A 13117-nucleotide genomic window follows, 5' to 3' on the forward strand; every position below is an offset into this window, starting at 1 on the left:
AAACACTCGCGTCACTATGACTATCGTGAGTAAATCGCTTCGTAAAAAGGAAGCATCGGAATGTCCCTTATTTAGCAATTCTCAACTTTCTTCGGTCAAAGCCATACGATTTAATGGAACTTTGGCATGAATACAGTTACAAAACTCAGATCTTACCAAACGCCAGATGTAAAAGCATTCCATTTTAGTGTCATTCAGCACCCAATACGTCTTGCGAACTTAAGTTTCAGAACCAGAAAAGTAAAAAATATGGAAATACAGCAGTCACGCGTTGTGTCATGTGTGTACATCAATTCATATCTGGGCATCTAAAAATACATTTTTTTCACTGTTATAATTTTGTTTCTCAGATTTGCTAAAGAAACAGAACTGCAGACAGACACGTTTCGTGATTTATGAAATCAAAACTCATACGGTGCTATGAATCATAGTATGATGAGTTATTTCAATAAATTGTACTCGGTCGCTCGAAACTGCCTTGGCTTGGCATCAGACTTGAGTTCACGTCGTCAAATGGCAAATCCAGCCTGAAAGACTGTCTTACAAAGCACGACAAACTGAGACACAGATTTACTGTAGAGTGCTACAGACACACAGCCCGGGGGCATGTTCTGGCCCTGCCAGGAAGGCAAAATAAAAATAGGGTATAATCATGAAATTACATCCACTAACGTAATCGGTTTTTTAGTCACTTGTGAAACTCCAAAAACATTTTACCGCCCTTTGCTTACATTAATATTTACGCAACGGATGTATGCCCTACTTCCCCGTCCTCTATCTCACTGACAGGAAAAAATGAAAACAGGAACGCTTCCTCTACTGTATCCGTGTGTTACACAACCGTCCCCGCGTCTCTTTGGACCACTCAAATTCCGGAATCGCTTGGTAGGCGGTATATTTTGGACCACTCAGACGGCTGGGCACGTTTGACGGACAGTAAATTTGGACCGCTCAGAAGCTTGAATTCGCTTAGTAGGCGGGATATTTCGGCTGCGGCCTATTCGTACTGCCTTATGTCGTCAGTTTCGCCCTCCTGTGTCTTCAGGAGGCGGGAGACGGGAGGGTCGATCCTGAGAATATCTAATGATTTGTAAATAATACATACAGAATACGTCTCAAAGCCCAACATTGATCACTTCGGACTCATCTGGTTTCAAATGGAAGCAGATGGCTTTTTGAGGAGACGACGGATGTCAGCTGAGACCCCCGGCGGGGACGGAGGGGTTGTTGGAGCTTCGGCGGGTGCAGAGATTCGATGGCTTGGTGGCAGGTTTTGGGGCGTTTCGGAGGGGATTGTCGGAAGCTTGTCCCCTCGGATTGGAGGTGACTCGGAACTTCAGACTGTTCTGCATGGCGTTCCAGAAGCCCCCGAAATCCCCGAACCAGATTACGAGGGTCTGCCACAGGGCGCCTCCACCACTACCCACATGCTTGCAGGGGCCGTCGCAGGCATCATGGAGCACTGCTTGATGTTTCCCATCGACTGTGTCAAGGTACACTACTATTACGTCGTATGCCCTTAAAACAGAGTCTAATCAGAAATGCCTTGTTTCTACATCTTCTTCATGCGATGAATACGATCTCGGTTGCATGATAAACTTCACGAGCTTCAGTGAAACCCTCATTCATTGATCCGTAGTTGTCAAAGTTGCCAAAGATGGTCGTACTCTGACTCTCGGGTGTTGACTTTATTATTATTTTTATTATTATGAACCGCTTTATTTTCAGACTGAAATAACTTGCAGCACGACGCATGGATTTTACGTATGAAGTACCCACCCAGAAATAATGCATAATCGGACAGGTCAACTTGAGAGGTTGAGAGAAACGTTCAAAAACATATTTTGAGATATAATAACATAAATTCTCTAGCGTTACCTCTTGTCACCAGACCAAAGTACAAATAATTGAAATAGATCATGCAAGTAGGTAACATCATCCTACTACAAATCGCTGGCAAACTCGCTCATTACTTTCCTATATATTGATTATGTCGTAGGTTCCAGAAAACTTTAAATACAGTGAACGAATCGGTTATGACCCCTGCCTGGCACTTTTGTTAAACTATTCCACCACATCACATGGCAAATTGGTTGCTAGTAGTTAGCCAGCCGGCGCCGTCTGAGGCCGTTTTTGTCGTGAAAAAAAATGTAACCAAATTACTGCTTTAATTGTTATTTATAGCAGTCCTTCGTACTAATCTACTGGAGGTAATTTCATTATTAAGATGATTAAGGTAATCCTGCGAACTTGGATGGGGCTCCCTGGCTGGTTACATAAGGGCCGTTGGGGGAACGGGACAGGACAGTACGGGAGAGCAGAGGCCGCGATGCATCGCGGGATATGCCCTGCGCACGGGGGTGGGGGTACGACGGCACTTGCAGGACACTACCTCACTTCCTGTTTCCGCTGACAGATTCCCTCTATTTACTCTCAGTGTGCAGAGACAAATTGCTGCGGCGCGTTTGTTAGCAGTGCAACCACCCGGAGAGCACGTTTTACGTCCCCTCCAAAAGTGAGCGCTCGTGACAGCCCAGACCAACGTGCACGAGCGTCGCGTGTCTGGTCGTGGCTCGTGAGCGCCATAATATAATGGTTGCGCTGAAAGTAATGAAGGAAAATGGTACATAATCTCTGTAGGAATCTCCGTGTGTGGGACTCGGTGAGGGGAACGTGTTCAGTGTTTACAGTCAATGCCGGCTCTGGCGTTCGGGATTAGGAGTTAAATGAAGTAAGAATATTGAGCAAATGGCGACTTATCCTGATTTAAGTGGCTTGCCATAAAGCACATGCACTGATCTACTGCACACGCACACACAGTCATTGTTAAGGCACTTTGTTGTAATTAGTTGTGATTAGCTGTCAGAGTATTCGGTTGCTTATAATCAGCAGGCACTTTACAGCAAAGGCATGTGCAATTAATAGTAAACAACATTGCATTTAAAAACAAATGTTAAATATACATAATGAGTGCAAACAGGCTCTATTAAAAGTATGAAAAGTATGTTTGTAGAACTGACATACAGATAGTCAATACATAAGTAAAAATAACAGATGGTGATAATGAAATAATTCAGGAAGTTGTTAGGCGATCTGAAAAGAAGAGGATCTAAAAGATGTGAGTTTTGAAACTTTTATGTTAGGAGGATTTCCATGTTGTAAATAGTAACTAAGTGTTTTGTGGGCTGATAACATGACATAGAGTTCATTGGAAGTTGCTCTGGAGAAAAGCGTATGCTAAATAAATAAATAAAATGAAATATATAAATATGAATACATGCTGGGGTAGTATAGTTATCAGCATGGTAGGTAGGTTTTGGTGTATGTGTGCATGATGCTCCATATATGGTAATGTTATTTCATCGTGTAAGTGTGTATGTTGTGTTCTGTATACTGTATGTGTTTGTGTGCTCTTTCTGCATGCTACAGAGGGATTCAGTACTTGTGAGGGACCGAGGGAGTTCATTCCACTACACTTGGGCCAAAACTGAGAACAGGCAGGCTTTCAGTTTTGAGCCCCCTTGTAAGGGGGATGACCAAGTGGCTCAAGGTGGAGTAGTGTATTGTTTTTGCTGGAGTGTATGGAGTGATCAGGTCCTCTGGAGCTGATAGGCCTTAGACAAGGATCTTGAATATGAATTTTGAATTGGTTGTCAACTGGAAGGCAAGCTCATTTAGGAAGAAAATTCTTCCTCAGGAAGAAGCAGTCATTACATCACCTGTTCCTACTGATACAAATGACTTAAAACCTTACTTTTCCATTTTACTGATAATACTATATTAATTGATTCATTAATTAAAGGAGAGGTGTCATTTTCCAATGGGAAGCAAGGGCGTACTCTTGCAAGACAAGGAAGGAGTTGTCTGAAGGGTAATCTGAGTGGGTTTTAAATGTGAAATCTTTCACATATTTAAGTCTTGACCCAAAGGGAATCTGAAATGCCTCTTCAGGCAGTGTTCCTCTGTCTTGGTCATGGGTAAAGGGTGGTGTGTCGTAAGACAGTGTGCCAGTTATGCTTGTGCATTGTTTGTCATCTGCTCGCTTCTGTGCTTTATGGTCCCCATAACTGCAGCAGTCCCTGAAAACCACAGGAACTGAGAGGGTATAAATATTTTTATGGGTATCCACTTACTGCACGTGTATCAACAGCTCACCTCTTGTCCATCGTATTTAAGAGGTGTGCAGACTGACACCTTAAAGCAAGCATGTCTGTGATCTATATTTGGCAGTATTTGTGTGGTCAAAACATGGTTAACTGTTCCAGTCACTTTTAGACTGTTATGGTCTGTTTTTAATGTCAGTGAAAAATGTTGATTTTGATTGAGAAGGAATGTCTGGATAAGTGGTGTGTGTCTGGGGAGATTTTCAGACAGCAATGACCTTGTAATGATTTAATCATTATCAAGATTCCTCACAACCACAGCCATGCAAAACAACGAGTCTCTTTTTGTAAATTATAAAAGGCATTGCTGTGGTGTAAGCTCATGCACAGTTACGCCACTTGGGGCAAAATGCAGTTTCTTATAATATGCTGGGGTAAGTCATAAAAAGTTTGACAATGCTTGTGTCACTGGTGGCCATGCCCTTCTTCCTTATGCTGAAGGGAGAGTGTGTGTAGTACAAAGACACTGGCTTTCAAACTGCCTTGTCCTTATTCTGGAAAATATATTGACTTCCTGAAACCACTTGACCTGTATGTCTGAAACTATTCAAGTGCACTTAGTGTATTACTGATAGAGAGCAATACCAAAGCATTTTGTAGGATTGCATATAATGGCCTTGTGTGTAACGTCCTTAAATCGGACACTCAGGGCTGGTTACTTGTAGCCAAATAGAATGATCACTAGTTGATTTTCTGCCTCCTCTTTCTCTGGTTACTCCCCCAGACACGAATGCAGAGCCTTCAGCCAGAGCCTGCTGCACGCTATCGTAATGTGATGGATGCACTGTGGCGCATTGTGAGGACAGAGGGCATCTGGAGGCCCATGCGAGGGTTAAACATCACGGCTGTGGGAGCGGGCCCTGCTCATGCGCTCTACTTTGCCTGCTACGAGAAGCTGAAGAAGACATTGAGTGATGTCATCCACCCTGGGGCAAACAGCCATTTGGCTAACGGTACCAACCCTCCCTCACCAGCTAGGAGGCTACATAAACACATGGGCATGCTCATATTGCGGTTTTAAAAAAAAAAGTTCTAAGTGGACTTCAGGTTCTTTACCCAGATTTTTACACTGGAAGGTGGAAGGCTGAGAAAATACATTAATTGTGTTTGTAGCTTACTAGCGTTTTAAAAATAGTTATTTAAATGTTTGTTTGTGATGTTTCAAATTCACAGGTCAAAATATACTGTGAACGTGATGGTTGAAACCAGAAAGGAAAGACAAAATATCATGTAAAAGAAAAAGGAAGTCTTTGGCTGGTGGTTGTTTCTGAGAAATGTTGAAGTGGAACTGCACTGGAACTGGTATCCTTGGAGAGAAGCTTATGCTTGTACCTACCACTGCTGTGGATGTGGAACGTGGCATCTCAGTGAACTCATACGCTTTTCTTTGCACTGGTTCAACCACAGCTGTATATGTGAGACATGTCACTTCTGAGATGCAGGTCCCACTTTGCCTTCCTACTTGAACCTCAAAGCAGGCAGGCCCACTTAACCTCCCCTGTTGTCTGCTGTGCTGCCATTCTGCTGATGAAGCAGAGCCCAGAATTACTCGGGTTATCTGAACAATTTCAGAAAACTTCTTTCACATTACGTAGTACACATTATTGGGAACTACTGGTAGCATAGTGGCTAGAGCTGCTGCCTTTGGACCCACAGGTTCAATTTCCCACCCCTTTCTGTAGTGCCCTTGAGCAAGGTACTTGCCTAAAAATTGCTCCAGTAAAATTACCTAGCTTTATAAATGGGCAGATAATTGTAAAACAGTTAACATTGTAAGTTTGGAGAAAAGCATCAGCTAAATGAGTAAGTGTACTTGAGGCTGATGCTTGGTAATGTGAAACTGGTGTGTTGTAGTCAATACTTCTTTTGCTCAGATTAGTTTTGAAGAAAAGAACCTTTTGAAGTCCTTGATGGTTCATAACTCTGCGGGCCAATAAATTTCAGTTCCCTGTATTAGAGGAAAAAGTTGCCCTCTTCAGTGCAGTTGTCTTTTTGAAGAAGACTGCTTTTAGTAGGATTGCCCCAGCAGTCCGAATTGTGGTTTTTATTGGCAAAATGGGGCCAATGCAGATCTAAGTGTCAAGCTTTTCGCTTGTTCATGAGCTAGTCCTTAATGGATTTTGACAAATGTGTTGTTACTCAGCAGCAGCATGAGAAGCTAGATTTTGGGAACCAGTGGCATTATTTTTGATGAAGGTGACACTTATGTTCCATGTTTCTTTGCTCTTTTCTTTTTTTTTTTTTTTTTCTCTCTGCCCATATTCCAGGTCAGGGAAAGGGTGGGTAAGTATCATCTGGCATATTCTCTAGATGAGGGGTCCTCGCCGGTCAGCCCAGGGAACAGGAATGACTGTCCGAGTTCTCCAACAGGGGCCACTGGGCTCTTTGAACCCATCTTCCTCTGCCCAATCCTCTCACACCTCTTCCTTGTCCTTCTTCCCTCAAGAGGTCAAGGGTTTGTTCATTTATTTGAGCATGTGGTCACAGTAGGACAATCTGCAAGTGACTCTGGAGTAATCTTTTTTTTTTTTTATTATTTTTTTATAAAAAAATCAAATTCATACTTGGGAAGGAAGAAAGCTGTCCTGGTGGATGAAAAGGTTTTATGAGATTTCTTGTGATATTCTGTAGAGGGTCATGGAACAGTGGGTGTTCCTCCCATGTTCTTCTCTTACTTACACTGTTGTGTAATTTTCCGGCTCCAGCAGAGTCGATTTTTGATTACAGTTTCTGGCAGTTAGCCCAAAAAGAGTGATAGATCAGCCGTAGCTCGGTACAGTGCGTCAAGTGGCAACATCTCATTGGGCGGAAGCTGTGTCCCTCCTGCACCTGTGACCAGTGGCTGACTCTTATTCTCACGTGTGAGGGTTTATTTTGCAGGAGCAGCAGGATGTGTGGCCACCCTGCTTCATGATGCTGCCATGAACCCTGCAGAAGGTGGGCCCCGCCTTTGCACAGTTATTACTGGCTGCATTCCCTGCTTTGCTCTTGACAGGCAGCAGACATACTTTGAACATATTTTTTAATAATAATAATAATAATAATCTGAATGAAGTTTTATTTGCCAAGTGTGCTGATGCCCACAAGGAATTTGCTTTGATGCTTTCAGTATTACAAACACTACACAAGACAGACAGCTGACAGACACAGAATAAATAAATAGCTTATTTATTCATAGTAGTAATGATGATGATGATGATGATACATTTTTATTCAAATACATTTTTATATGTATCTCAGAAAAACTACTAGGAAGGCGATTAAGAATCGGTGATATTCTGGTAAAGTTTTATGCAGCTACTTTTGTGATGAATGCCTGTGCATATGGTGATGGAAACTAACTACTTAAGAATCACACATCTGCAGCTATGTCTCTTTCTCCTCATGTAATACACAAATTGTATTCTCTGTAAGATGTACATCACTTTGGAGAAAAGTGTCTGCTAAATGAATAAGTGAAAAGTAATTTTTTTTTTTTTTTTTTTTTTAATTTGGCAAACATTTTGGGGAAAAAAGAAGCAAACGTTAGTTGATTTTAAATTATCTGACCCATGATTTCTTATAAAATTGTTGTATATATTGAAGTACACTCTGTGATGCACCTGTTCCTCTAAGTGCAAGTTAATCTGGTTTTAGGGAGAAGTGGCCTGAATGTTTCAGTTTATCCTCCAAATTCGAACAAGTAGCAGCAGCTGTCCAGTTGTCCTACAGATGGAGCTCTAGTACAGTGAGACCTAGGCTTTCACTGGAGACATGTAATCCCCAATCTTAAGTAAAGCACATATATACAGAATCTGTTGTCCATCTTTTGAGAACAGGTATATTCAACATTTACAGTATATTGTGCTATTAGCTGTCATTATCAAGTGCTATTTAAGTAGGACATTAAGGGCATGAAATTTGCCCTTCTCTCCATCTTGAGTAAGTAGCTGATCTGTCTTGTGTTTGCATCAGTCAAGTGTCTTGAGAAGAAAGTATCACTTGTGTTGTTTTCAGTTGAAAAGCTGAACATCTTATGTTTCAAACCATCAGACTTTAAATTGTGTCTTGGTCTATAGTCTATATACTTTTGTTGATTTATTTATTTGTTTTTTCTCTGCTCTCACTTTCTCTCCCCTTCTTGCTGTTATTCTGCATTGCTTAAACTTTTCCTGGTGCTCTTGACCTTCCGCTGGGAACACACATGGCTTTATCATGCCCGATGTGCCACCTAGTGGTGAAGCAGAGGATGCAGATGTACAACTCTCCATACCGTGGTGTTTTAGACTGCATGCGGGCCGTGTGGCAGAAGGAGGGTGCAGGGGCATTCTACCGCAGCTACACCACCCAGCTGACCATGAATGTGCCCTTCCAGGCCCTGCACTTCATGGCTTATGAATACCTGCAGGAGCTGCTTAACCCCCACAGACAGTACAACCCCTCCTCCCACATGGTGTCAGGAGCACTTGCAGGGGCGCTGGCCGCTGCGGCCACTACCCCACTGGACGTTTGCAAGACGCTCCTCAATACCCAGGAGTCCGTGGCTCTGCACTCACTCAACTCCAGCGGAAACATCTCAGGCCTGGCCCATGCCTTCCGGACAGTGTATAGGCTGGGTGGCCTGCCTGCCTACTTCAAGGGAGTGCAGGCTCGTGTCATCTACCAAATGCCCTCTACGGCCATCAGCTGGTCTGTCTACGAGTTCTTCAAGTACGTCATCACCAAGCACCAGCACAAGAAGTGGAAAACAAACCGGGATGGGGAGAAGTAGCATGCCAAGCAGTCGTGGTGCACCCATCTCAGCATTGGACCTGCTTCTGGACTGAATAGAAAGTTAAAACGCACATAGAATCCTTACGCTCCCTATTTGCCTTCTTTCAGACTCTGTTCATTTGAAAAGGGGTCCTCACGTGGTTAACCAAACAAATTCAGTTTACTACAGCCAGTAATAAAGAAATTGTTTGAGCCATTGTCATAAGTATTTGCACTTAACTTTTTGAGCTCCAAAGTTATTTTATGAAATGTAAATATTTGCCGTGAGTCCCACGAGAGGGCACTGTGATCCTTTGTCTCAGAGGCTCTCCAAGATCAACAGAAAAGTGTGAGACAGCAATAAGGGACTTAAGAATCTGAATGCCCATTAAATGGCGTGTGACCTTTGCAAGGTCCTAGATGTGCCTGTTTGTGGGGAGAGTACTCCTCCCATATTCCTTCCACTTATTCTCCAAATTCAGGACATGTTTTCCACCACAGTGGAAGCATTTGTATTTTGACTGAGAAGATGATTATTCTTTTTAAATATGACCCTTTCATGACAGTAGCACCCCCTGCAAATTACTGCTATTCAGGTGATTTATTTGTCTGCTCCCACTTTGAGTTCAGTTTTTATATGCCGGACTGCTGGGACGCTGTTGGAAAAAAACAAGTGGATCAAGTTTAGGCAGTAAGTGTGCGAGAAGCTTCCTCATTAAGAAGGCTTAAGACTCTTTGGTGAAGGTTCTTGAGTCCCCAGTTCCCTCCACAAGGCCATGTGAATGATCTGAGCCTGCAATAGTCCTCCACTAATTTGTTAGCGTATGAGTCTAATTAAACTCAGGTCTCTAAGTAGACCTTTTCAGACAATGCCATTTAAGGTTATGTTGTCCAACAGCAGAAGCACCCTCTTACAATTATGAGTGGGTCTGAACACTATGAATTATTTTGTCCAACTACCCTGTAAAGTTTATTGGCAGTCAATAAAATGTCGCGGATTTCCCTGAGATGCTTGACCAAGTTACAAAGTATGCCTGTGTCTTATTTCATTTGTAGATTTAGGAAGCAACAAGCTACTGTGGATAAATGGATACTGCATTTTACTTGTACAATGATAACGAATGAATGAAACTTTCTCCCAAAGGAAAATTTTTATGTTGTACATTGTATGCTGCTGCAACCTAATATATACAGAAATGTACATACAGATGTACTGTACATTAAATACAGGGATTATTATGAAAATGATTAACAGAAAGCTAAATAAGAGAATTTGTTTTTCAGTTCAATTTAAAGACCCTTGATCTACAGGCATATTGGACTAATGCAAAGAAGTCATTGATTTGATGTTTTTTCACATACAATTTTTAATATTTAGCTAATGCTTTTCTTCAAAGTGCCTTAGAAGGTTTGTATGCTAAGCTGCTTGTAAGTATTTACCCATGTTTCTACTGGATCAATTCGGGGTAAGTACCTAGCTGAGTTGTACTGCAGTTGAAGTGAGGACTTGACCCAGGCTTCATGATCATCTGAGAGGTACATGAGTAGCTGAACACTCTCTGGATATTTGTTCTGCTTAAGAGGCATTTATCTGATGTGCGCAAAGAACCTGCAAAGCTGGTGCTATACTAGCCTCCCTGCCTTTTGCCTCTCTATGTTAGGTCACCTCAGGAGAGTCATGTCACACCTATATTGAGCTGAGCTCTCTGGTTGGGCATGGACGATCTACAGCTTCTGTGTATTCATACCTGGCTCTAGCCTGTTTTCGTCAGCTGGGCTTTTTGAGATTACTTAAATGCTGGTGTATCATGGAAAGGGGGAAACATTTAAATTATATGAGAGTCAGCCTTAAAGTAGAAAAAAATGCACCATAGAATAAAATTGCCTGTATTCATCAATACCCTCTAGCTCAGCCTAGTGTATTCAGAATTAGAGCAAGTGCTATACATATATTTTCCATAATTCTTTAATCTTGTTGTCAGAGATGAAAAACCATCTGATACTTTTCTGCTCTCTTCCTCACACAAGTGCACACACCCTTTTAGGAATACTTACATCAACAGCCTGTTTAAATATATGTGACTCCAGAGTTTCAGGCAATGATTTAGTTTTCCTCACCTACCCACAGACATGGACCTTCAATGTCCATATTATACACCTGGGTCAGTTCTGCCCACTTCGATGGGAGATACTGTTCTGTGACACCATGTTCTGCATTTAAACATCTAAGCATATCACTCTGGGGCACAGAATGAATGTTAATAAAGGAGTTTAGGTGAATGATGTGTAGAGAGTGTTAGAATTGAGTTAATCTATCAGTCAGTCCTTTAAGACCTAAACTGTTCAAGTTGACAGACGACCTTGCGTTTGCCTTTCCTCCCTTATCTAGGTAAATTCATTGCAGTGTATATGTAAGTAAGCAGCTCACCAGAAGCCTATCTGCTTATTGGTGCATTGCTGTTAAAGTCCTAATTTGGATGCCTTCCTAGGATAGAATTATAGGTAGGTCAGGATGCTGAAGGTGCAGGTCAGTGAATTTCTGACTTTCTTCCAGTACAAAGAAATTGTCCTGTATCATAATAGATCATCTTTGAGCTGGCAGACTCAGCAAGATTCAGCTGCTTCTCTTTCAGGGATAGCTTTCTTAAAACCCACCATTTATGTTTGCGCTTTGGAAAAATATACAGGTGAATGAATGCATATTTTATTTACATGGGAAAGATGAATTGCTATTGAAATACTTTTTAAACATGCAGTTTAAAGTGAGCTGAGGTGTTGTGAAAACTAGCACATCCTATGGATGCAGAGAACAGGAACTGCCAATAGCTGTGCATCCTGCAAACCTCCATAAAGAGGCCATGCGCTGGTTCAACACTCTTGTTTATGGTTTTTTTGACCTAATGCTGGTCTTTCCTGTAACTCTTTGTGGCTTCCCTAATCTAAAATATTTAGATTGGACTATAAGAGTTTAGTTGACTAACACACAGGAAACCTCCATGTGTATGTAAGGCAGGAGGTCCTCAGGAAGTTAGTAGGTGCCATTTTTTGGAATATCCAGAAGTATCAGTCTTGAGCTTTGGCCATGAGACCTAGCTGTGCAACTTTGAATTGCAAAGATTAGCTTTTCCCACCTGAAAAACTGCATTCTACAAGGCAAAACATAGCTTTTGGATGTAATACAGCTTATGTTAGTGAATAACAGAACCAGTCTTTCTGAACCAGTACTCTGGATCTGGTCAGTGTTACTTTTTGTGGATCTGGTTAAAATGTGATGAGCAGGAACTCTAAATAGGCATGTGTTTGTAACCAGAATGATAATATTACAGCATTGCTGCTTACCAAGGATTTTTTTTCAAATATTTTATGATATAGCTAGATAATTTTGCTAAAGTATATTCATATTAGGTGACTTAAGCCTAGAAGCTTAAGACAGTCTGCCTAGAAGTTCTGATGGAAACAGAAAAGGTGACCAGCTAGTCTTATGGATAATATGGAACTCTTGGATTTGAATATGACTCCACAATTTTTCTGACATTATGCAGATGTTCTGTGGTGGGGAGGCACCCAAGTCCTCTGAAGTGTATGAAGAACAAAAGATGAACTATAAAGAAAAAGACCGAAAGGGGAACCTTTTAGATTCCCTGGCAACCAACTCACAGCAAGATGACAAACACCTGTTTCTTGGAGTGAGATCATTGGAAGGGTAAGAAAGACTATGCCAGCTGGGGAACTGCTTGAAGGACTTCTTTCCCATGACTCTCTTTCCCAGCAGTACTTGCCAGACCAGGATGGACTGTGAAGACCTGAGATCTGACAACCCAGAGCATGATTAACCCAGGAGAGGGAGGTAGAGTGATGCATCTCTGATAGAGCATTTGGTGGTGACCTGGGAGTTGAATGACCTAGAGTTGAATAGAAAATCCACCTCAGTGGGACCCATGAAGTATTTACTGCTGTCATAAGAGCAAAGGCCCATTAGTACATATAACTCCATTTTCAAAAAAGTTGGGACAGTGTGTAAAATGCAAATAAAAACAAAAACAGTGATTTCTAAATGGTTTTGTATCCATAATTAATTGAAAACAGTATAAAAACAAGACATTTAATGTTGTACCTGATGAACTTAAAACAAATTTGTAAATATAAGCTAATCCCAATTGTGATGCCTGCAACAAGTTCCACAAAAGTTGGGACAGGCACCTATTTACCTGTGGAATATGTAT

The 13117-nt window shown here is 41.7% G+C and overlaps 1 protein-coding gene across 1 annotated transcript; it reads left to right on the top strand.

The window, feature by feature from the left end:
- The first annotated feature begins 1002 nt into the window (after positions 1-1002).
- On the top strand, positions 1003-9914 carry slc25a28 (solute carrier family 25 member 28). Its single transcript, XM_018725170.2, has 4 exons — positions 1003-1493; positions 4888-5116; positions 7044-7100; positions 8378-9914. The coding sequence occupies exons 1-4, from the start codon at positions 1158-1160 to the stop codon at positions 8911-8913; spliced, it is 1158 nt and encodes a 385-aa protein (XP_018580686.2). The 5' UTR covers positions 1003-1157; the 3' UTR covers positions 8914-9914.
- Positions 9915-13117: the final 3203 nt, after the last annotated feature.

This window comes from Scleropages formosus, chromosome 8 (genome assembly GCF_900964775.1).
Source record: "Scleropages formosus chromosome 8, fSclFor1.1, whole genome shotgun sequence".
Lineage (NCBI taxonomy): Eukaryota > Metazoa > Chordata > Actinopteri > Osteoglossiformes > Osteoglossidae > Scleropages > Scleropages formosus.